This window comes from Uloborus diversus, chromosome 3 (assembly GCF_026930045.1).
Source record: "Uloborus diversus isolate 005 chromosome 3, Udiv.v.3.1, whole genome shotgun sequence".
Taxonomy (NCBI): Eukaryota; Metazoa; Arthropoda; class Arachnida; order Araneae; family Uloboridae; genus Uloborus; species Uloborus diversus.
The window spans coordinates 156,227,446-156,254,878 of NC_072733.1; the positions used below are offsets into that span (position 1 = coordinate 156,227,446).

The 27,433-nt window shown below is 31.7% G+C and overlaps 1 protein-coding gene across 1 annotated transcript in view; it reads left to right on the forward strand.

Moving 5' to 3' along the window:
- The window catches only part of LOC129219212 (small conductance calcium-activated potassium channel protein-like), a 417,058-nt gene that overhangs the window by 13,611 nt on the left and 376,014 nt on the right, over positions 1 to 27,433 (forward strand). The window contains exon 2 of the mRNA XM_054853536.1: positions 12,318 to 12,916. Within this exon, the coding sequence (XP_054709511.1) occupies positions 12,557 to 12,916 (360 nt within the window). The 5' untranslated portion in view covers positions 12,318 to 12,556. The remainder of the gene's footprint in view (positions 1 to 12,317; positions 12,917 to 27,433) is intronic.

Sequence of the window (27,433 nt, forward strand, 5' to 3'; positions counted from 1 at the left end):
CTTTAGAAATCCATGTTGTCGGCTGATTCGTGTCACCATTTTTGGAGGCTGCTTTAGCACGTTTTATGCTCTCAGTTTTCCACTTTCCATCTCGCTCCTTTCGACATTTTTCTGGAGCAGCAAAATATTTTTAAACTGTATTAAAAGGTATTTTTAAAAATGTTGAATCGATTATAAAATACTTTAAGTTGAAAGTATGATGATCTAAGATAGTTTCCTCAAATTATTAAGAGTAAAAAAATAATAATAATATCATATTCATTAAAACAATTTGAGCAATCATCAAAGATATTTAGCTCAAGTTATAGTAATATTTGTTACTTTCATTTGTGTAGTAATTCTATGTCCTAGGAAGCTCTGCATTGGATTGATTTCAGACAAATGAAGGGGCTGAAATTGATTCACGCCGGCGTAAACTGTGGTGGGGGAAATATTTTTGCGGTCCGTTCATGGAATTATGCCTCATTTTTAAGGAATACAGTAGTTTCTTGCTAATTCAGAGAAGAAAAATGAGTTCAACACCTTATAGGAGAGTTGAAAACAAACCATAAATATTTTATTTTTGCACAAATAGAATTTTTTTACTTAAGAAAGAAAAAGACAGGTTTTCCTGCACACGTATGTCGAAGTATAGATTAATTGCTTCTTCATTATATTATCATTCCTGTGCGCATAAGCACTCGAAAATTAAAGCCCTTGTATTAACTTAATCCTGTATCAACTGTACCCGGTCTCCCCTATCAAAAAATACCACTAAATACAAGAAGATAATAAATTAATTGATGCAATAAATATTGAAAATAAGAAAGCGAAAGTAGAGATACATAAATTGGGGAGCTGTAAGTCTCCTGGTCGGTCTCTCAGCCTATCAGTTTGTCTATGCCCTCCCTTTCCTCACAAATATCTTTTAGCGAATTTCCTTAATTCAACAAAAACATTTCTATACAGAAAAACCAGCTTCCGAGGATTCAGTTCACATCCTGTTCTTTGTTTTCGAGTATTTTGCTTAATTTGGAAATTTTACTTCCGTTTCAGTTGTTTTTGAAAACGTTCACTACTTTTTTATAGAAGTTTAAATCTAGCTTTTGTATTGATTTAACAGGCGAAATCGTTTTTTTAAACCTTGATTTAAATTTTATGAATCAGAGCCGATTTTAACTAGAAGAATCCTTTTCGAATATGTTTTTTTCTTTTTTTAAAGTTAGAAATGTCTTCAAATATCTCACAGCTTTTAAAATTCATCATTTCTTATGCGTAATTCTTCTTCTTATTTATATATATATATATATATATATATATATATATATATATATATATATATATATATATATATATATATATATATATATATATATGTGTGTGTGTGTGTGTTTCTGCATTTCAGAGGGCTCAGTCTAATATTATTTAGACAGTACTTACCATGATGTATTGTAACGAATCATAGCTAGATTGGTAATCTGTCTTTAGCAAATATATACTTTTTCAATGTTTGAAAGGGTAAATTATGGAAATTTCGTACATCATTTGGAGACTGCTAATATCATGAACAGTAATGTAATTTAAAAAAAATCGTTTGGCACGTTCGGCACAATATTTATTTTATCCTTAAAATTTTCGCCATTGTCGAAATTAAATACTGAAAATCATTGCGTGGTTCAGAACCTGTATCCTGCTATGTAAATTTTCACTGCAATTCAAGTCTGCAACGAAACTCACAGTTTCATCTTCCTTATTTTGACATCCTGAAAAAATTCCGATAAAACGTTCGTCTAATACTAAATGAACCTACTTTCCGGCATAAATTTTCTAACAGCAGCTCCCCGTGACTTTTCTTAAGCTCCAATTCATTTCAAGTGTGCCTCTTTAATAGTCTAGGAAGTTTTTGAATACAAAATATATTTTTCATGTGAAAAAAAGACCAATTAAGTTAATATAAAACGATATTTTTTTCATCTGAAACAGTTAGGCATTATATTTTAATATATAAATTCCAACATTTTTTTTTTAACTGGAACATATTTAATTTAAGTTTTTTCCTCCCAATATGCAAGTGGGAAGAATATGAGAGAAACACAATGCCAACGCATTATAATGAGAAAAAAAACATTTATTTCTATTAAATAACATTTAAATTTAAGCAAGCATAACCATAATAACAATAACAACAATAACAATGACAGTAATAATAATAATAACAATAATAATAATAAACATAATAATAATTATAAATAATAATAATTGTAATGATGATATATAATGGTGATTTGAAAACAACCAAATCGCAAGATAACTCTTTGAACACTTTTTAAATAAATCTCTTCACAGGATATCTAAGATATTTTGGCCTTCTGCTTCTTCAAAATGAGTATTTGTAAAAAACTTGTTCAAACAATATCTTTCTTAGCAAACATTAAGCATAGAATATGGACCTGGAATGGACACATTTTACCAATCTGAAATCAAAACAGGCTGCTCCCATCTAAAAAAATTACTTTTATAAGTTTTATTTTTAAAATTTCACTCTTTTATGCTGTTTCTTTTTAATTATTTTTATTTGTTTTGAATATTATTTTTATAATACATTATACCTTCCTTAATTCGCTTTTTCTTCTTTTTTCTACTTTTACGGAAATATAGGCTAAAAGATTATAATAATAATAAAGCTTATGTTTTGTGACAAGGTATACATTAATGAACCACATAAATATATGCGTAAGCCGTAGTTAAAGCGAAATTTTAGACAAAAAGCGAAGAGGATATCATTTTGAAAATTATTTTTATAGAGTTACGGAGTGAAGAAGAAAAATAATGTAAATTTTTGAGTATTGTATGTAAGATGTTCGTTTGAACTAAATGACACTGCTAAGGGGTTTTAAAATAATCAGGTTTTGCTTTTTACTTCAGGAACCTTTTAAGCACAAAAAATAATGAATTTCGGAGTAAAAATTCTTTTTCCAGCAAAACTTTAAATGATTTTTTAAAAATTTAATTTAATCAAAAATAAAATGCCAAAGATTTTGATTTAGTAATCTTACATCTCTCTTCTTAAAGTCCTTATGAAGCATCGCAAGGAATAAACATAATGCAACAAAAATGGCCACATGATTGAGTCACCTTTTTGGTCTGCATTGTTGAAAACCTTCTATATCCTTTATTCACATTGGTTTGGTAATAATCTTCTACGTTGTTATTACTACTTTCATACCTTTAAAATAAAATCATATACGTATTTGCGCGCACGCTTACTGTCTCAGTGTTGTATATATACATATATAACGCTGTTTCAGTCTTGCTTTTAAATGGTTTTCGTTTCTATTGCATCTTAAACAAATACTGTTTTCCAAAGTATTTCTTCATACGTTCAAAGAACTGCTGCTACAAATATTAGCTTTTAATAAGTCTTACTGTGGCGAAATGAGACTTACTTCCTCTTTCTGAGGGAAAAAAAAAACAAAACAAAAACAACTCGTTTAAAAATACCCTTTTTGTGTACCTACAAAGACTTCATTTTTTTAGAAGTTTTTTTACTATTATTTTTGAAAGTATCCTAAAATTTTCAGGAAAGCAGAAGAGAGAAACGGAAACTTATCTTGATATGAAATTTTCTGTTGATTTTTACTGATTCCTTATGGGACTAGGAAAGTATATTAAAAGCACGATGTTTTTAAGATATGACTGTAATAAAATATCTTTATATATTTTATGGTAAATATTGACTTTACTTCAACTGTGATCAGCATTACGTTTACACAGTGATAATAGTTAGAACAAAGTTTTCTATATTCGAGAAATAATTCTAAATTTTGTGTCCACTTGTTCTGTACGAATACTTTAAACTTGAACTTTTTTTTTTGATCGGAGACAGCAGACAAACACGCATACACACACACACATATATATAGGGGATAGTGAGGTACAGTGAGACCAAGCTTTTTTTTCGGTTTTTTAATTCTAATCGGTAAATGATGCTAAGTACCCATGAATCTGCAGCAGCTATTGGTAGGGTGGATTCTGGGATATGAAGTTGTTGCTTGTGTTCACAATCAAATAATCGTATTTTTTCTGATTTCAGTCAATGTTTGTTATTTTTATTTATTTATTTATTGTTATTATTATTATTATTATTTTATTTTTTTGACTTTGCTTTTATTTCAACCACTCTATGTAGCATTTTCTTACCTTTTCTACCTCAACAACTTTCTTTGTTATTTTTTCTGCAATTTCTTTCTCCGATATCTCCTTTACTGGTGTACTTGTGAGAGAGACTAGCAATTAGAGGTTTCTATTCTTCCCTTTCTTCGATGGTTAACCATGTAACAGGCACTTCTTTCAGGCACCATGTAAAAGGCACTTGCTAGTCAATACGCCAGCTGTTTATTATTTTCTGGACTTTGTCCGTAGTAAATTTTAAAAGAACGCATGATATGGTCAAGACATGAGACTTCAAGTTCAAGTGTGGGTTTTTCTAAAAAAACAAAGATCTTTCTACACTTAAAATAACACATTGCAAAAAATTAAGCCACTTGATTCATCTTTTTTTGCAGTGTTTCTACTTCAATGTACCTACTCTGTGTCTGCTTTTGCAGTTCCACATCATTTTCATGGAATAGAAACGCTAGTGATATATTTCGCTACATTGAGGTACGTTGGTGGACTGTATCAATATGCCTCCAATCAAATGAATCAACTTGCACGCATTGCGCACGTGGTGTTTAAATTAACCTGCCTACTAAACTAAGAAGGCCATTAAAACTTTTTCTTTCCTTCTTTTAAGTACACTTTTACATAAATTAACAATGCACTGTCTGGAATGCATTAGCTTCTTCAAAAAACCACTCAAACACATCGCCAATAAAATTCTTTTGGTCACAACACTGAAGAGTGGTGCGCTCACTATAAAGCGCTATCAGGCATTGACTTGAAGTAAACTACAACTTATTATTCTGTCACGGACTTCCTGAGCATATATGTTTGGTCACGCCACCTCCTGTTTCCACTTTCTCAAACATCAACTTGCCCCTTCCTACGGCTCTATAAGTTGCAAATGCTGTTTTTTGTATCTCTGTCAATATTGGTGTACTAGTATAACTTTTTTGTGCTGAAATTGATGCTTGTGATTTTCCTAAATATACTGTTGTATACTTGGGGGACTATATAATAGTTTAGATTCTGTATGTTTTTACTATAATTATTTCGATTTAAACTTTTAATATCTTAACGCTCATTGACTTAACGACTCATTTCGACAAGTTTTGCATTAGAAAGTATTGATCTAAGTTTAACGTTTGTAAAAATAAAGGTACTGCATGTGATATGATGTGTATGTGTTTCTCTGAAAGGAAATTGTCGACATTAAACGGTGAATATCGACATTCATATTCCAAAAACATTGACAAAAGCCCGAATATTTCCATTGAATCACCGGTGAGAGTCGATATTTTCCAATTTCGTTTTTTTGCGGCGCAATCTATATTACACACACACACACACACACACACACACACCACGTTTTTTTTTTTTTTTGTATTAGCGGATGGTACCAGAATTTCAAAAAATGACTTAAATCACAAAACAGCATACGGACCATGAAATTAAAAATTTGACTATCAAATTTTGATCATCAAAAAATATATCAGCTTAGAACTGCTTGTCATATTCATAAACAGCATGTTTAATGTTGAAAACAATGATGACAAAAACTCCTTCAAGTTGAAACGTTTATAAGCAATTAATGCCGGGATATATAAAAAAAGAAGAAGAAAATCATCGGTATAAAACACATAGCCTCAGCAACATCGTTGAAACTGGTATCACGCAAGTGCTGCCGTGTTGTATTAAATCAATTTCTGGTGAATATGTCATCCATATAATTTGCGTGACGGCAGTTGAGTGTTCACGGACGCTCTCTTACACTGAGAGTGTGATATGAACTCCTACTCGGGAAGAATATTATGAATCCTAAAAATAGGTATAGCATGACTTTGTGCACGTAGTCAGAGATAAGGGGAACGTTTGACAGACGTGGTTGCCTACAATATAGTGCTGTGTCACGGTGGAAATAAGAGAGAACTGAAAATGCATCAAACTGATAAAATGTATTTCAAAGGAGTAAAGTTGAAGCAATTCCAAGCAATTTTGCTCTTTTTATTTTCGCTTTAATATCAGTGTATTTTGAAGTTATGATGGTTTAACGTAACTTAGTCTGCTTTTTTTCATTATATTGTAACTGTAGTCTGATTTCACTTTAAAAATTCAAAGTAAAAGTAAGTAAGTAAAAAGATCAAAGTTAATTCTAATTCTGAACAAACAACTTACTTCTTTTCATATGATCTTGCTTCTGGAAAAAAATGCTAATTTCCTAAAGAGTTGTAATTACAACAGTATGCTTAGAGAAAAAAAAATCACCGCTAAAGGTAAAAAAAAAAAAAAAAAAACTTTAAAACATCAACTTTAGTGTATATATCTTAGTACTATTTACTATATCTTCTATATCTATATAAGTGGTTTAAGTAGTCTTCCTGTTTCTTATATTAAGCTAATAAGGAACCGGATGTAAAGAAAGAAACCAAAACACAATATATTCATAAACAGCAACCTTGAGATTTATAAATCTAAAACAATAAAATGGATGCAAACACATTTTAATGATTAAGTGAAAGAAAACACTTTATTGCTTCATTTCTCTCTTCTTTCCTTTACAGGGAAATGTTTCTTAAAATAGATCAAATGTTAATAAACACCACACTTCTTAGCATCACAGAATATGCTTCGATTAATGATGAGTAAACTAGGTTGCCAAAAAAAAAAAAAAAAATCTTCATGTTTCAGCTGCAAACCCATGAAAAACCATTTTTTGTAATGTAAATCAATGCAAAACCTTTACATTCTATTAAAACCTTTATGTGTAAAAAAAACAACTTTATGTGTAAACAATTTTTTTCAATGAAGCCAAACAGAAAAATGCTGTAATATGTTCTCAAATAATTACTTATAATTAAACTAAGTTCACACGTAATTAACATAATTACACAAAGGGACTAAGATTTTTTACAGTACAATATTAACATTTCGTAACCAGTGAAGAAACATAACAAAAATATGAATTTAATCAATTTTTTGACAGATTTTTTTCTAAAATGAGATTTTGCAGATTCTGACAAACAACACATCCGACCATTTGAATATAACTAGGTACATTTTTAAGTATTCAGTTACTAAGTTGTTCTCGCAATAATTGGCATGCATACTGCTTGCCATGATAAATTTCATGAAGTTTTCAACAATAAACTTTATATTGAAAATAAATGAAAATGCGTTATAAAGAAACCAATGAAACAGAAAAGATTTTCTCACAAAATTAAAGGAAAATGCTATAGCGTTTTTACAAACTGACAATTTGAACACAATTCAAATTTCAATAGACAAAAGGTAATTAACTTTTCTTTTGAAGGGAAATAAGACATCAAGGCAAATAAAAGTTAAAAGAAAAAAATATTTTCACCAGGGTGTAGGAATGTTCAGTGCTCGTACCCATATGTTTTTTAAATTAACATACTTTAACGACAGCAGTTTAACTCAATTGCGATTTATCAGCTAACCAATTCGTTTCGATTAGCAAATTTGCATTAAATCAGTCTAAACCAATCAAGGCACAAAGAATAAAAGAAAATTTACCTTGCAAGGAACTAAGTGCAAGCAATAAAATTTGTTTGGCAAACAAAAGTGTAACATTTTACAAAAGTACGAATTTAGTTTCACTCCATCTTCATTGCAAGTTGCAGGAGATTTTTTTTTAAGCGTGAAGCGATCTTGCAATACCTTCATTCATCTTTACAGTTAGCACTCATCAGCTTGAATAATGCCTTCCGAACTAGCTATATTCCAGAATCAAAATAACTATAAAATGTATAAAATATTTTGATGTTGAATTCATATTTATTTTTCTTACGGAATAAGCTTGTAAGCTAATGCATGTTTCCGTCCTCTCGAATGCTGATGATTGCTTCACCTTGCACGTTACGCAATGAAGGTAAAAACCGTTTTACAGAACCGTTACGCTTAAGACTTTTTTGTCTTCTTTCTTCTCTTTCGTAAAATGATTTCTTTAAAACATATTTCACTCACAGTGAAAACTTCAGTTGAACGCCTGTATTCATATTTTAATTTGTATTTGTTTTAGACTTTCTGCATAACACAGAGAGAATATATCTATTCTTGAGAGCTTAAATTGTTTGGCTAAATATGAAAATGTTTGGCTGTCTAGCTCACTTTCAACGTCTATAATTTAGTAATAAATTTTTCTCGATGACTTTTTGCATGGTCTTAGTGTGCTTGTAGAGTATATGGCACTCAATTTTCACTGGTGGCATGTTGCACACAAAAAATTTGCTTGCAAAGAATACTCCTTAAGTTTATTATATTGTAGTAACTATATTATACACAAGTAAGTATAGTTAACAAAGAACTATACAAAATAACTATATTATTCATAATCAATTTACTATTCACAATAACTTTACCATTCACAGTAGCTATGATATTCGCAATAACTATACTTCTCACAATAACTTTACTATACACAAGTAAGCACCAAAGTACAGTAGAGAAAGTACCATCTATTGTAGCCGAAAAATGTGTCTCATATTTTGGTGCCGCATACACATTTTTTAGAGTATGTGTATTAAGGAAAAATGTGCATGATAGTAAACGATAATAGTAATTACAACTTCAGTATGGTGATATTTAACTTGTTTCAGAAAAACAGCGAAACCCTAAACAATATTATTATGTAGGCAAGTAGTTGAGGTATAATTGTAGAATTGCTTCTTTAGAATGCACAAAATATGCGCAGAAGCGCAAGGATAATGAAATTAGAAAAAAATCTAGCGTGTAAAAGAATGAAAAGTTCACGAATCTTACTTCAATTCATGTAGGATTATTTTTTATTTCATATATATTTAACTTTCATCTGAATTTTGCAATAAATATTTCTTAAGATAATTCTCAAAAGTATTTCATCGGTGTGCAGAAAACCCGCGGTCACAAATGAATAAATTTTAATGTGTAATTGTGAAGTACTAATGTTCACTGTTTCATTTAATAGAAAATTCTTTAAAGTATAGTACCCTAAACGAAGTTCATTTTCAAGCAATAATATACGAATGATTGGCATTTAAATCTATATCATGTAATTATATTATGGGAACAATTTAAGTGAGACATCAAGTAGAAATTGATTGCTGCTGCGATTAGATTTAAAAGTAAAATTTTATTTAGTATGAATAACATCTGTATACATGTAGTTGTTTTTGTCTTATGGAATCTTCAGCAGCAACACTAGTTTTCGTAATTACATGCTGTTGTATCTAATAATTTGAAGACGAAAATATATTCTTCAGTAGTTTTTTTACTTACGTGTGATAGAACGAAAATACTTTAATTGTGTAATTTCAATTAAATTCCTACTATATTTAGAATCTTTTTATTTTTTCGCCGAAACAACATACATTGAGTAGTCAGAAAATAAAACTATATTACGTACAGGAGAATGTGAGGTAAGTGAAATAGTTAAGATAACTTACTACAGTAAAACCTGTAAAGTTGACCACCTTTGTAAGTTGACCACCTGTCTATGTTGACCGCTTTTGTTTGGAACGGAGTTAGTCCTATCTTATATAATGAAGGAAAACCTCTGTAACTTGACCACCTCTCTATCTTGATCACCTGTCTATCTTGACCACTAATGAACACCAAGTTTGGTTTGGAGTATTATAAAAAACCCTTTGTAAGTTGACCACTTGGTTTACTTTTTAAAATTTTATTTAGCAAATTATTTTTTTATTATTATTCTTTTTTTATAGCTTTCCAAGAATATTTTTGATGTCAGACCAGCATTTTACCAACTAAATGAAACAGCAGCATAACTAAACCTCCTTTTGAGTTTGAGTAGACCCATCATGGGGTTATAAATGTATATGAGAAAAAAATAAAGCGAAAAATTTGTATTTTTTGATTAGTTATGAATTTTTAGGAACTATTAATACCAAATGAGTAACTTTTCATAAACAATAAGGCTTTTTTTTTGATCAATTTACTGAAATTTTAAATTTGCATGACACATTATATGTCATTCTGGGAAAATAATCTCTAAAAATATTTAAATAACATTTTAAATTATTGTTTCAAAGTAATGCTAAACAATGAAAGTGAGTTGAACAGAAAGAATAAGTGTCAATTAGTCAAAAAATTAATACATGGTGCAAGAAATGACAAAAAAAAAAAAAAAAAAAAAAAAAATCATTACACCCTTTATAAGTTGACCACCTGTCTAAGTTGACCACCAAAGTACTGCACCGCAAGTGGTCAACTTACACAGGTTTCACTGTATTTTCAAAATGAATAAATTGGAACTTTACTTTGAAAACTACAGTATATATTATTATAAGAATTTTGTTGCAAAACTTTCAGTGTAATATTATTTTTCATTTTTGGCAGTAAAATTGTACCTTCAAAAAAAAATTAAATTTTTCAATTTGCCTTAAATCTGGAGCAATTGTAAGTCATTGTTAGTCTAGCGTGTTTTTTTTCTTTTTTTCTTCTTTTTTTACGCTCCTAATGTACAGAAGGAGTGAAAAAAAGTTTATTGTCAAAACTGATAAATAAATGTAACTACTTCTCTTAGAACATTACTCTTAAAAGTGATGGAAACGAATAAAACACATTATGAACTAAGTTTAAAATCTTACGAACTAATAAAAGATTAACATTATCACTATTTTTCTTTGCTTTAGCAGAAATGCTTAGAAATCGAAGTCGTTTGGATGTATTCCAAAACAAATAATCCAAAACTAAAGACTGCATATCCCATTGATAAGGCGAAAGATTTCTCATTTGCTTCTAGTTTTTAGTTTAGAAGAATCTCCCGAATTAGTTTTTCGCTAATAAATTAAAAGCAAAATGGCGCATTTTACATCAAATGCTGAAACTGCAAGAGAACCAAGCATCATTAAATCTCTTATTTAAACAATAAAAGTAATTTACATGCAATTAAAGAAAACGTAAATAAATTAGAAAATGAAAGCAATTTCTTTTTAAAACTGCGTTTTGAAAATTTTGAATTAATTTTGTTGTTTTGCCATGTTTTTTTTTAACTTTGAATTAATATGAAAATAAATCAAATTCCTATCATCGACATTTTTTCCCTGTAAATTTATCAGAAAATACCACTGCGAAATAGTCTGCAATTCACGGGTTTAAAAAAACTATTTGTTTTTAAAACATTGAAACCAATTTTTATCCAGATTATCAGTCAATACCTTTTTTTTTAATCAGCCAATAGTTTTTCATATGCATAAAAACACATACAAGAGCTCAAAAATGATTAAATAACTACTGCAACTTTGCATGGATTGCTACATTTAACTCAATATCCTTGCTGATTCTGCGATCACACTGTATACTTCTTTTGTAACAACTTCAGGAACATTTTATGCTAAGAAAAGAACTTAAAGGGTAACCAGGTCCTACAAGTTAAAGGCGCATCTTCTAATGACAATGCCCGCATTTAGGCAAGTGAGAGTAAGTGCGTTTAAAATAGTTATGAGAAATAGTACTATCGGAATCTTTGATCAAAATTTAGAATGTAATTGGAACACAAAATTTACGTAGAACACTTGCTCCAAATAGTTGGAAATTTAATGTGTCTAGTAAAAGAGGGTAAAATGCCATGAAACATATCGTTTGAAAGGGAATGGAGTGTTGTATTCCAAATTAAAAAAAAAATGAAGGTTTATGATTTAATATGGCCATTACCGGCTTAAATAAAGGGTTGAATGGAGAAATATGAGTCCGATAAATTTGCTTGCTGGGGAAAGGGGAGGACTCAATAGCAAAAGATTTTCCCCTAAATAACCGTTAACCCTTTGAGAACCATAAGCTTTAAAGTAAAATACAATAGTTAGCGTTCTTTTCAAAAAAAAACAAAAAATCTTGTGGACCAATAACTTTTTCTTTTGCAAGTACTAATAAATAAAATTCTGATATCTCAACAGTATGAGTTTATTTACATCAATAAAAATTATAAATATTCGTATTTATAAATCATTAGTATTTTTTTTTTAATTTATAAAATCAAAAATTTTAGGAATCACGCGTATCCCATAATAGTTCTGAAAGGGAGTAAGTTTCATTTAAACATTTCCTCAAAAAGAAAAACTGATCAACGCATCCCTAACCCAAATTATTTTTCGGCAACGTTTTAATGAAATGCTCGTGAAAGGAGTGTCCTTTGTTGACGTTTTTTTTTCTCTCCTTCGCAGAGCCGGAGCGTCGTCTGCTGCGTCAGCCGCCGGTAGGGGGCTCGTCGGGGAGCGGCGTGCGAGGAGCGCCGAGCGGCAGAAGTCACCTGTGGCCGCCTCACGCGAGGCTCGGCCTCAGCTCCCGCCTCGAGCACTCGTTCCTGACGAAGACCGTCTCGCGGGAGAGCGTGGCTGCCGCATCCCTGCGGCAACTGTACCGGGAAGGTGGCAACGAGTTCGCCGAGATCGCCGCCGATTCCATGCGGGTCAATGGCGCCATCCGCCAGTTCAAGCAGCTCCGCAAGCCCACGGGTTACACGTCCTCGACAGCGTCCCTTGAGCGAGCCTCGTCCATGAAGGGCCAGAACTCGACGGACAGCGAGACGGCGGCCATCGCGCTGGTCGGCGTCACCTCGGAGCAGCCCGCGGCCGCCGACGATGCGGCCAAGAAGAAGGCCGCCGGCTTCCACAAGCCCAGCGTCGGATACCGGCTCGGCCGGCGTAAGGCGCTCTTTGAGAAGCGGAAGCGCATTTCCGACTACGCCCTCGTCATGGCCATGTTCGGCATCGTCATGATGGTCGTCGAGAACGAACTGTCCGCTGCCTTAGTCTACAACAAGGTAAGCCCACTCTCACCTTAATGTCACTGGAATAAACGCATCACTTTTCTTGCCCTCCTATGCAATTAAGACGCATTTTGTACACATATCTTCAACATACATATCCAAAACAAGGACACTTTTGGAGACGCATCTCCTAAAGTTGACAGCACTCACCTGATTATCAGTGGAGAAGTCACATCACTATTCTTCCCTCCTATGCAAGAAAGACCCTTTTTGTATTCATATCTTCAAAACACATATCCAAAAGAAGGACACATTTGGAAACACGTTTTTGGAGACGCATCTCCAAAAGTTGACAGCAATCACCTGCCTATCAGTGGAGTAGGCACATCACTATTCCGCCCTCCTATACAAGAAAGACACATTTTGTACACATACCTTCGACCTACATATCCAAAACAGGGACACCTTTGGAAACACACTTTTGGAGACGCATCTCCAAAAGTTGACATCTCTCACCTGAGGATCAGTGGAGTAGACACATCACTATTCTACCCTCCAATGCAAGAAAGATATATCGCCAAAACCAAGAAACTTTGGGAACCTCCAAAGTTGACAGCTTTTACCTTGCTCTCATTGGAGAAGGTACGTTGCTATTCTGATCTCCTATGCAAGACAGATATAGCTTCAAAACACATCTTTAAGACAAAGATGCCTTTGAGACACAGCTCCAAAAGTTAACAACTGTCACGCTTCTCTCACTAAAGTTGTCGCACCACTATTCTGTCCTCCTTAGCAGAAAGACACAACTTGCGCACATAGATTTAAAACGTATTCCCAAAACAAGGGCACTTTTAGAAATGTATATATTTAATTTTCATTTATGTATTTACTTTTGGAGCGAAATCTCAAAAGTTGACAATTGTCACCTTACTCTCATTGAAGTAGGCACACATTGCTATTCTTCTTAGAGTAGCCATTAGTAACTGGAAGGAGCAATTCCAATCATTGTCTTAGGAAAAGCTAAGACAACGATCACAATTGAGACTGTTCAGCTTCGACGAATAGGAGACACGTTTTAATTGGAACTAGCGAAAGAAATATTTCTTATTTCCTTACTTCAAGATTACAAGTATTTACTCTGTACCATTTATCCCTTCTCAACGATTCTGTCCTCCAATGTAAGAAATACTTATCTCCGAAAGTTTTTCTAAACAGCCCTGTAAACCAGTTAACAAAGTTTAATCTTAAGTACCACGCACTATCACAGTCAGAGTATTCACCGGAACGGAAGTTGGTCATCACGAACCATGACTTTCTGTTTGAGTACGGGATTTAACATACAGCTCTTACACACACGCATACTCATATCTGTGCCTAAGGGGTGAAGGGCACTATGTCATAAAAGTTTACAGGAAGTGTCTTTAAATTCATTTTATTCCCTGGGAGTAGAAACCGCCGTCTCAAGTGTGTTGCGCAATTGTTTAAACCACTTGACCAGTGGTTGGAAGTAGCGCGCTACAAGTAGCGACGCTACTGTGTAGCTACATTTTTTAGTAGTTTGTAGTGTAGCGCACTACTTTTGAAAAAAAAGTAGAGTAGCGAGTAGTTCGCTACAAAAAAAAGTAGTTTGTAGCGATTTTTGAAAACTACTTTTGAATAAAGTTTCAAAAAAAAAAAAAAAAAAAAACGACGTTTCAAACAATCTGACTGCTGCAAGTCTTACGCGAGTAAAACTTGCATCAATCGGATTCGTAAGACTCTGAAAAATACGAGCAGCATGGCTTAGAAAGAAAAGAATAATAACTACCAAATAGTATCACGTTTGTGTTTTCTGTCAGCAGAGAATGTCCCGTGGATAAACATTTTAGATGTCAATAAGATTATTGCGTCAATATCCTCCTAATATGGAAGCTACTGTAAATGTTATAGAAGAGGAAGAGGATGACATTGAACTGCCTTTTTGGCCGGCTAACAATTAATATTACAGTGTAATTAAAATGTATGATAACGGAAATACTTCCGTTTCAAGCACAATTTGCCCGTTAAGCTAAAATATATGAATGTCATCCGCATTTACTATCGATACTTACGTGAGGGATGAGTTCCAAGACGTAGGTTGACATTTCGCGTTGAGGAAAAGAGAATCTATACGATTTTTTTTAAATGAACTTACCAATAATTTTAGACATTTGTAAACACCCCTAAAACTATTTTAGCCCATTGCTTAAATTCATTTTTCCGAATTTAAACGTAGAGAACTGACATTTTACTGTATTTAAAAAGAAACTGTTATTAGATAAAAATATGGTTAGGGTATACAAAATCAATGGGAGAGAATGGCATAAAATGAAACAGTATGGTACGTATAGTATGTGCAATAATAAAATGCAGCACTACAGTAGTACTATACAGTATATACAGTAATTATATTCAACGCACTTTTTACTTATTCAAGAATATCGAAAATCTTTTAATTTCTTTAGTTGTCAGGAACTTTCTATTATTCCTCTTAAAATTTTAGATTAACAGCCCGCTTATGTGAAATAATGTTTCATCAACTTCATAATTAGAATGAAAAATATGCTGAGAGGTGATTTGTAAATTAACAAAGCGATGTTTCGACTAGTACAATGTGGGGTACTTTTTCTTTCAGTGATGCTGAAAGGAAAGTCCGTTCACGAAACTAATATTTAGTACCCAATAAAAGAAGGTGATAAGGTGATACTTACGCCTTGCGATTCCCTTCCCAAAATTTTCGTGTTACGGGGTGAGGAATTCGCGTTAGCTCCAAAATTCGTTACTCGAGTAAAGCTCGCTATTTAGCCATTTCTCGTGTCGTCACTTGACAGCATATTAGAGAAACATAGCATACAATTTGAAGTTAAAATATTGGAAATTTTCTGAAATATGAAAGGTTAAAACCAATTTATTTTTCACTTCGCATGCGCGAAAGATAGCAATTTATAACTTTCATAATTGGAAGCCCAAATACATTCTACAACTTGTAAAAAAAATCCTATCGTGGTATCTTTAAAATGTAAAAAGTTATCAGCGATCTAATGAGCCGAATTTTAATATTTCTTAGCTAGACGACGAATCGTGAGGGAACGTTCGCAAATAATCCATTCTGATCATAAATCACTCTGAAACGATAACAGGAAAGTGTTGCCAGTTTGCAAACGACCCCTTACCTTTCATCGCTTACCCAAGAATTATAGAAATTCGGCTCATTAAATTGCTGATAACTTTTTGAATTTTAAAGATATTGAGATGGATTTTTTTATGAGTTGTAGGATACATCTAAGCTTTGAGTTATGAAAGTTATAAATTTCTATCTTTCGCGCATGCACAGTGAATTAAACGTTCACTGCGCATGCTCGAACGTGATTAATTGCTTTAAATGTTCATATTTCATTAAATTTTCAATATTTCAACCTCAAATTTTATTCTTATATTTCTCTAATATGCTGTCAAATATTCTGAAAATTAAGTAACGTTTGACTAAAAACTCTGCGTTATGAGAGCCAAAAACCTTCAAGAACAATTTTGCATTTTTGAAAAAAATGCGTGTATCTCCGTTTGAGATACTTTCAAGAAAATGTAAAAATAAATTTTTGATAGTTTTAAAACTTATTTCTGAAATTTATAGCTTATTCCCACTTATTTACAATGAAAAATAATTAAAAACCTTTTTTTGTTCCCTCAACTTGTTGCTGGTCACCTAAATGAATAGGCTTTATTGGCTTTTATTGGAACTTAGCTTTTATTGGAAAACGACAGCTGGAGTATACTTTTTTTGTGAAATAAATTACAGAGCAGTTGGTCTTTTATTTCTCCAGATATCCGTAAAAATGTGAATTTTTAAAAGTGTCCCCATACTTTTGGTCTAACTGTAGTGTATGTATATCTATATGAAATGGTAATCAAATTATGACTGCATCTATTTACATTTTCAAGTAGCCGAGTTGCACTTCTTGAATGAAATATTCACTGTCAGGAAAAGATTAAAAACTTGAATGTTGATTTCCTTCAACTTTTTAAATCCTTTCTTGCAGTGGATATTCGTAAAAATCGTAAAAAAATGTTTGGAATGGCTCAGTAAAGGAATGAAACAATAAATAATTCTTAGTCCATGTTCAAGTGAACAAATTTATTAATCTAAACCATTTTTCTAATTTTTTTGTGCAATCTTCAAACGGTGTGCATGTGTATGCTCTTTATTTATTTTTTTAAAAGTAGCGAAGTAGCGACTACTTTTCAAAAGTAGTTTGTAGTTGCTACATTTTGAAAAACGTAGTTGTAGTTGTAGTTAACTACATTTGTAATAAAGTAGTTGTAGTTGTAGTTCGCTACAAAAAGAAAGTAGTTTTTCCAACCACTGCACTTGACCAGTAGAGCCTCAAAATCACAAACAAAAAAGTGTTCTTTTTTCCCAAGACTGCACTGCAAATAATCAAACACTTTTTGCACACGTGCACTTGTCCCCTTTTTAAGAACACTATTTTTGTAATAGTTACTAGAACCGTTTTGTGAGCACATGTCATGATACTTTTTGAACAAGTACACTTGTGTCCCCTTTCATAGAACACTTTTTCCGGTCAGTTTTCAAAACACTTCTAGAAACACTGTTCGGAACATGTATATACTTTTTAGCGCACTTTTTAGACATTTCATGGATAGTGTAAAAGAATGGTTTTTGAACACTTACGCTAAACATTTTGTGGCACACGTTTCGGTACAGCGTTTAGGATATGTTTCGGAACAATTACCGATCATTAATATCCTCCCGGAATGTGTGCTACCCAAGTATAAAAGAAGCTTATAAAAAGAAAAAATACTCACTAAATTCATTTTTGTTGAGACTGCAGGCTTGATGATGGGTTTAGACTTTGAGCGAATATGATTATTAATCTGCATTATTAGTATAAAAATTTAAAATCTAATAGCATCTCAAAACCAATTGAATAGTTTACAGCAAAATGACAAACGAGCAAAAAAAGTAGCAGGAAATTGTAGTACAAAATCATATTTACTACAGAAAAGACAACTAAGTTTGAAATATAAATTTCCAGAAATAAATTTTCAAATCCAATCAATAATGTAAAAAGTAAACAAAAATGTGTCAAAAAGAAATGGTTATATAAATTAATTTAAAAAAAAGTTCCTCAAGAACAAAAACTTTTTTATTACTGTCTATAAATCTAATTTGTTTACGTTCCTACTACTTAGCTACTCAGTAGTTCTACTGCTCGGTTTATGATCAATGACCATTAAAGAAAGCAGTGTTTTTTTATACCATTGAAATGCAATGAAATTCTTTAATAACTAATCATTTCTGTGAAACTTCACTGCAAAGATGGAATTACCAATTAGTATGTATTTAGTTTTTCTTCCTTGTGCAAAGTTTAGGAGTAAATGCATTAAATTGAAGAAAACCAATTTCATTTGAATTAGGCCAAAAATTCCATTTAACTCATTCCCAGATGTATGTTTAATGTTTTGGACCCGTCTGCAAGTGCATATGAATGTACGGGCAATCGAAATGCCCATTTTTGATAATTACTGAATTCATTATCACGAGTTTTCTCGTGACATCAGTAAGTACGTATGTATCAGAGGTGAATTCGTAAATGTTCCAGTACCAGAAACGCTAATGATAAATGATTGAATGACGATTTTTGGCCAGTTTTGCGTGAAAGCGAAATTATTTTTCTTGAAAAGTAACGGCGTTCCAGTAAGACCAAGCACAAATTCACCCCTGGTTTTAATGTATCTCGCAAAACTGAAAAACTGCATGCCGTAATACGTTAAAATTTTGTGTGTAGACTGAGTGGAGTCTGGTTGTGCACCTCCGTTTTTGGTGTGCACAGAGGTTCCAAAAGAAGCGTTTACACTTTTTCTTTTTTTGAGCCAAATCGATGTAAATTTCAATGGCGACTAAGAAGCATATTTTTCTCGATTATGTTCGATTCGATCGAATAGTATCTACCAGACACGTAGCGAGACATTTTCTTCTGGGTGGAGTAAAGGAAATTTCTGGCTTCACTTTTGGTTGATAGAATTCGTTCGAATCGAATCATCAATTATGTTGGTTGAATGTACCCCTGAAATCATGTTATGAATGGACGCTCACTTGGTGAAAAATTAAGCGACAAGCAATTCACTAGGTACTGTTTCTAAATTGTTATTTCAGTATGATTTTTTTGGGAAAATTACTTCTGGAATAAAATTTTGTGAAAATCCGATTATTAGGTTGATCAAAAGTTATTAAACGTAAATTGCCTTTTTTTTAATGTCACATTCAACTCGATTGTGTTCAACTCAATGGAATGCTATCTACCAGTAGCGTAGTGCAAAATTTCAACTGGATGAGGCAATGCAAATTTTTGGCTGTGCTATTGGTAGATACAATCTTATTCGATTGGATCGAATTATGTTTCAGTTGAATGGGCCACTTCAACTTAAAAAGTTTCAGTTGCACTTGAATTTTTTCAATAGGGCAATTTTCTTTAAATAAAAACACGAGTTCACAGAAATTCCTGGTCAAACTCGCTTAATGATACTTTGAAATACAAAGTGCTGTTTAAAAAGTTAAATTGTCTCAAGGAAGAAATAAGATCCCTAATGCAGCTAAAATTAAAACACATTTTAAACTGACGCACTTAGAACCTCTGAACTCCTATTTTGCAGTTTACTAAACACATCTTGTCGTAAAACAAAATATTTTTAAGGTTAACCTAATTGACATAAATACACATTTTAAAATTTACATCCCATTACTGAAAGTAGTATTGCGGAATCTCATCGTCTTTGGGCAAAAATGCAATTAATTCAGTGTTGGTCAAATTTGACTTATTTTGTTTCAGTCGAACGTTTAATTTAATTTAGTGTGGTAGGTTCATTGTTTCAAAGCTTTTAAAAATACGAAAAAAAATGAATTTCAGTTTCAAATGTCTGGAAATTTAAATACAAACTACGTCAGAAAAAAGTCTTACATAACTCGAGCTTGAATAAAAGTGTGTTCATTTCTTTTCAATAAAAGGAAATCTTGAAATGCATCTGCAGAAATCGTTTACAGTTTTACTACTTAACAGTCATTTACTCAATATTTTTTAATTAATTTATTTGGCCCATGTACAGATTTTAAAATTTATATCCCATAGCTGGACAGTTGTATTGCAGAATCCTCGTCGATTCTATTGTAAAATTCCATAAAAATTTATTTAAAGCTATTTTTTATATTTATAAACTTTATCAGTTGAACACAAATAATATATGTCCCCTTTAACACAAAATTCTCTTGGAAAATATTTTTGTAGAATTAGACCCCCCTCCCTCCTCCCTTCCCTTTTATCATCAAATATAGCTGAAATGTTTTTAAGATATCAGTTTTTTTTTTTTTTTTTTTTTTTTTGATTTACGGCGAAATTCTCCGAGTCTCCTTCCTCTAACGTCTTCAAGTTCAGCTTAAAACTATACTTTTAAAATTAAATTTTGAAACATTGAGGTTGGATATCCCCTTAATTCCCCGAAAAATGTTCTTAATTCTTCACCTCTGAATCGTTTTCGGAAGGGATCATTCATGGAAACTCTTACCCTTATAGTTTACTAAAGACCAATCTAAAATTGCAATTTTAAAGCTCCAGTTTAATTCATTTTTTAACCCCCCCCCCCTTCGTTTTCTCACCTTTACATCACCCAAAGACAGCTAAAACGTTATTTTCAAAACATCAACTCCAACAAATATCTCGGAAAGGTATCCCTACACCTTTGCCTGAACATTAAAAATATGGCATAAAATTGCGTTACTAAAGCTAAAATTAGATTTTTTTTAATTAAAAGCCCTGAAATTCCGAGTATTCCAGTCTGTGGCCCCCTGAGCCTCTCTTTTATAGTAATAAATAGTTTGCATGAAATATATGTATAATATAGAAATATTTCTTTAATATCTGCAACAGAATGAACTTTTTACTTATCCAATAATTACACGCTCTTCGTCAACATTTTCATCATATGTTATTTAATTTTAATTCATCAAGTTGTACATTTTTTCTTAAATAGGACGCGGTCATTTTTCAAATATATAAAATTTTTTATTAACGTGTCGAACAGCAAATTGAAAAATTTATTTAAATAAGGCAAAAAAAAGGTAAATTTCTCAGAATTATCTTCTAAACATTTTGTTTCTCAGTCCTTTTTTTGAACAATTCCAGGCCCGATATATGTACTGAGACATACATACAGTTATACAAGCCTATATAAGCTTTAGTAGTTTCAGAAATCAGATCAACATAGCTGATATAACTTTTTGCATATATTTCGAGCTCAGAGTAAAAATTGAAACATTATTTTTTTTTTTTTTTGCTTTACTATGCATTTGTGTTAAATTTAAATTGTGAGACTCGAATTTAGGAAATTTATAAAGTGTAACAAATAACAATAAAGGTTAAGGATCTTTGTTCCAAGCATAACCAATGGTCAAACATCTGGATTAAAATTGTATAATTTTTAAATTTAGTTATTTAGATTCTTCTACAACTTAAACAGTATCATGAATAAAAGTTTATTTAAAACAAAATGTGAATGCTCAGAGATGTACAAGTGCTTAATGTACAAATGCTAACGCATAATGTACACAAAATATGGAGCTCAACGATCTGCGAGTGCTAAATCAACTTTCAAATGTTTAAGCATAATGTAATGAATAGTAATAGAAATAAGTAACTTGCGTTAAATTATTCCAAACCAGACCAAAACAGTTACAGATGAAAATTCTGAAATCGATATCAATGTTTACTAATACTTTCTGTGTAGCTTCGCAGAATTTTGCACACGTGATGAAATACGTCACAATTTCGTAGCACAAAGTTCTTTCAATTAAGTTTATGAGTGAGAGTATTGAAAAAATATAACAAAATTTACAGTAAAAATAACGTCATTTAGTTTAATAGTGTATACATACAGTATATAGTACAACCAACCAATCTTCATCTAGCCATTCTCATTGCAGCAAAGAAAGCAATGATTTTACAAGTGTGCCCACATGTAACCAAACATGTTTTCAAATGTGTTGACGAACCATCTGCTGCCTGGACTCGTGTGTTAGCACTAGAGATTCACTATCCAGAACACATTCGGAACACTTTCCTTCTGACGGAGCTTATTCAGAATACTTCATAGCGCAGATTCACATATTAGGATCACTTTTTCTGAAACAAAGTGTGACAAATTGTGCAGGTTTATTTCCAGTGTGCTCAGTAAGCACGATGGTTTTATATAAACTTTGAATCAAATTTTGCTATTGGCACCACGCGCTAGTGCAGCCCTAGTTTTTTCCCGAACGGGAAGTTAGTCATCGCAAGCCAAAAAGTTCTTCTGAAGGACGGGATTCGTTATACATTCGTTTGGCCCATGTATATGGAAAAGTCCATTTTAATTAACGTATCAGATGTTGCTTAAAATACCCTACAAAGATTCCAAATACATTATATCCTTGTTTCATAGCATGAACATTATGAAGAACATGTACTGCAAAATACTGTATGTGGGTCATTCTTCAAAAAGTGTAACTTTCTGTCACACGCCTTTTTACAAAAAACTTTAAGGAACAATTCATTTAACGGTGGTTTTTAATTTCATCAAAAATATATCTATTTAAACCCGACAACTATTTTTCAAAAATAATATTTATTTTAATTTATTTTTGGTTCACAACATGTGCATTCTCACCTTCGTGGCATGTCACACACTTTGTGCGACTGTTCATGTTGCTTAATACCTCTTTTAACTAAAAGTATATGCTTATTTATTTATCATTCCTTTCACAAGTGTTTCAAATACTAATTGTTCAAGTATATTTAATTTTTTTAATATTGTGTTTTAGTTAGTTTTAGTAGGACAAGGGGTCATGTCACACAATAAACTCTGACCTCCGTTACCTAAACACAAAATGCCATTCCTCATGAACACTTGGCAGCAATGACATAAATGTTATTTTCCATGATACAAGGGAGCCCCCTTGTTTATTTTCAGCTATAGTTAAAGATGTGAGATTTTTTTTCAAAAACAAGAAGATAGATTTTGCTTCAAAAACGTGTGTGGTTATTCTGACTTTTCACCTCCGTGAACTTGAATTTCAGGGATGTAAATTAATGTAAAAATAAAAGTGAACACGTTTTCATATGCTTAACCATGTGCAGACTGTAACAACGCAGAAAAAAATATTTCCCTGAAAAATTTATCCATTAGGCATAATTAATGGAAAATTCCTCACCTCCGTGAATCTCAACTCCGTGACAGACTTTGGCAATGTCATTATTTCTGAGGTGAAAATAACTGATGGATACATCAATAATAGGCATTCTACCAAAATTATAAATTGCCAGTATGTCCTCAAATTTACTAAATACCATTTTTAACATACATTTGAAACTACTAATTAAGCCGTACTTTAATTAAGAGAGCTTAATATTATATTCCTTCTAATCATTAAAATAGCTAATTGTTTTCACAATTAACAAAATCACAACTTTGAAATTAAACTGATCTCGATTTTTAAATATTAAAAGTTTTTTTTTCCGTGAACAAGGCAATTTTTTTATTTAAAAATAAAATAATTGGAACTTAGCTGGGCCAATGTTTATGGCTTCTTCTAGTAGGTAACACTTTCATGTAAAAACGAAAAAAAAAAAACTTCGAAATCAAAAAATATCTGCGTTTAAAAGTTACGTTTTCTGGATAATGACCCATATACTGTCATTTTGAAAACTCCAAGAAATAACTAATTGCTAATATATGTTGCCTAAGGAGCAGTCGTATCCTTATGATAAACGTCGTTACTGTTCCATGGGTTCTGGTTCAACTACATTACTGCTCGTTGCCCCAGTGTTACGAAGTAGCTTTTTGCATTTTACTTCGCTTAAACCTAAAGTTTTCTGGTTATAAATGAATTTAATTGTTGAAAAAAAAATTCGGAATAAATTTTTACCTAGATCAAGTACATAAAATGAAAATTTTTAATAATATATCTTTAAATTTCCATATTTGCTGTAGGTAAAACCACTAATTTTTACACGTCAGAACATGCATCTTTCGAAAGATTTGTTTCTGCAGCCCTAGCACTCAGACATTTAAAAAAAATAACAATAAATTATCTTTCATTATTTATTTTTAAATAGAAAAATATGATATGTTTGTAGCTATATTAATGGTAAATAAAACGTAAAACGTCAAAAACGAGGTGAAATAACCGTCAAAAACGAGGAATGAGGTGTTCCTTTATTGCTTAGCAGGGCAGTAACAGTTTGATGTCAACTGAGTGGTTTAGTAAATTAACATGTTAATCGCAATCTGTGAACATGAAAACTGTGAACATAATCAAATTCAAAGTTTGATTAATCTTCTGATTTGCTTCAAGCAAACAAGTACATTTTAGTACAATATTGTAATGACGATACAAGATGTTGTTTTTTATAACGCTTGAAATTCCAAATATAAGTTCCATCCTAGTGTCAGTTGTCTTTTCAGTTCAACTTCTTCGGATCTTTTCGCTTCGGTCAAAATAGATTTCTTTAAAGTGCCACTGAAAAGAGGAAGCATTACAGGTTTCAAGGAGATAGCAACAGGCTCATCTGGTCAAAAACCACCACTTCATTAAAAATATACTTTAACATGTAACGCACTAAGCTCTTCATTTATCAAATCTCTTAAGCTAAACCCTTACCAATTGTAAGATTTTGGAAACTCTTCACACAGCTCACGATTTTACCTTTTTAATCACTTTACGTTTTAATCCCATTTGACCAGTATAATACCAATGTTAAAAAAAAAAAAAAAAACTTGAATTACGTGTGTTGACGCCAATTTCTTTAATATTCTCCTTTGTGACTTACAACTCATAATTTATCAACTAAATAGTTAATATTATTGAATCAAGAATTATTGAATGTCAAATTTATAGACATACTTTTCTTTTTTTTTTCCTTTAGCTTGTATTTTTTTTTTTTTTACAGACTGAGAGATATCATTTGAAAATTTAAATTGATAAAAGGTCATACTTCAATTAATATTAAATATGAGTTTTGCCTTATAAAAATTTTTAAGACCTTTTATGGGGGAGAACCGCTTAAAAACATAATGAGCATTTTTTTTTTTTTTTTTTTTTGTTCTTAATTTGAGTTTTAAGTTTCTTGCGGTGTAAGCGAATTTTGTCCTCGAAAGGCAGATTTAGAGAAAAAATCTTTGCACTTATGCTGATCTAAAAAAAATATTGGGTTTACTCTTCGTGCACGGTGTTAATCGACTTATGGAACATTCTTAGGCTAGATTTGTAAAGCGTAATTTTTTTTCTGTGAAGAGAACTAGGACCTTAAAAGTTGCGTTATTGATTAATATTTCTGGGATAAAAATCCAAAAAAAAAAAGTAGATTTCTATTTGAAGCAACAATGAAAAATGCATGTACTTTGTCTCAACGTAAAACGAACCGATGTCCGATTTTTTTTTCCACTTAATTATGAAAAAAATTCGAGTGTCGATATTAGCTCAAAATAAAATAATTAACCATGTCTTTGAAATATACTAGAAAATATTTGTAAAGAGGTTTTCGAGGTCATTTGTAGCAATTTTAGAAAAGTTGAGCATATTTTGTTGTTGTTGAACTAGTCGAAATAAATACCAACCTATCTTGAACAGCCCAAAAAAATAGGAGAATCTGAATTTACAGCCAAATGTTTTAGTAACAGTCCATTTGGTTGATTGGCGTAGTGGTTAGGGGTTGATCTAGTAGTACGTCTTTATTAGCGAGTTCTGAGACAGTGTTCCAATAAATCAGTCGACTGATTTTATGGAAGCAAACAATCGGCTGGGCCCTGGTCGCATGATTAATCGGCATAGTAAAAATGCCATGACTGTCTATTTGTCACGAGAAATCTTGGCGAATTTAAATTCCTTGTGCAATGCTTCATCGTGAGAAGCCCCGTACACACTATCTGGTGAGAAACTTTGTGTCGAAATTCTCTATAGGGTTGGAATCCACGTTTTAATGTCGACACATGCAAACTGTACGCCATATACGAGGATAGCACTAGGTCTTCAAAAGGCTAAGGTGTCTTACGCATCCCCATTAGAAATTTTAAAAAGTCACATTCGACGTGACAAAAATAGTTAAAACTATATGACAAACAAAAATGGGTCATCATATTTCATATTTTTAGAACTAATGTAGAGGAAAACGCAAGATCGCTAATATTTGGTTAAAAAACGTTTTTCAGAATCGTTTTCAAACAGTGAAACTCGCGAAACATTTTGATTGTTCTCCCTATGTAGCCAATTCATCACTCACAAACAGTTTCGTGTTAAAAATCACCAAAAGTGTAGCACTTTTTCCGTTTACCCCACGTTTCCAATTAACAAAATTACTCTCAGCCAAATAAAAGGTAGAACAATTTATTTCTGGAACGTTCAACACGAACCAGGAATGATTCAAGTATGATGAGCCATTCTATGTTTGGAAAGTCATCAACATGAAGGACAGAGAAGTGTGTGGTAAGTTAATTGATAAAGGAATGGGAAATGTATACGCAGCCCAAACAAGAGAATGGAGACAGTTGGTATTGAATACATGAATTGTTTATGGATAAATTGCTTTATATTTATGATTTCTTTCACAGTTAAAATGAACTAACCACATATTTCCCTTCAATTGTTACAATTATTATTTGTAATGTATAAATTATTTTGATCTCATAAAGATGTATTTTAGCTCAAAAAATGAAAAGTTTAATTAAATAACTCTTAATTAGTTCCGAATGATGAAAAGTAATCTTGATGTTAGTTACTTATATTCATGTTTATAATTTATAACAAAAAACCTCCCTTTTGCATTAAATATGGCAGAGTACAAAAATGGCTTGATTCCGGAGGTAGTTCCAGGAATCTAATTATATTAAATCGCTTAGTCTACATGCGGGTTAATCACAAAGAAATTTTTTCATTGAAAGACAACAACGCATCGTTTAGTGCCAAAATTGATAACTCCAACTTTGGTTCATTTTGTAACAACTGGATGTGTGTGTGTGTTTTTTTTTTTTTTTTGTTCAAAAATTACCCAAAGTGATTTTGACTATGCAGTAAAATGTCTACGCTTCTTTTAATCCACAATAATTCTATGCCTGAAACATTTCTGATGATTTTTCATCTGAGTTAACAAACACAATTCAATAATTTGATCGTAAAATAAGGATTTTTTTTTTAAATTTTTTAAACAAAATACCTTACAGTATTATTTTTACCAAATTATAAGGACTGTTGATTTAAATTAATTGCTTAATTTGCATTTCTAATATTCTATACTTCCTTTTTAACTTTTTCTTAAATAGTAAGTGTTATAGCTTAATTCACCGTTGCGAATAAAGGGAATGTAGTAACAACAAAATAAAATCCTAAATGTAAAATGTCATCTTTCATTTTAATCTTACAGTTATTTCTTGCCTAAAAGTTTTATTAAAAATTTTACTTAGATACAAACTATTAATTTCCATCATTTTCAAAAAGGTAAGAAACATATTTTTATG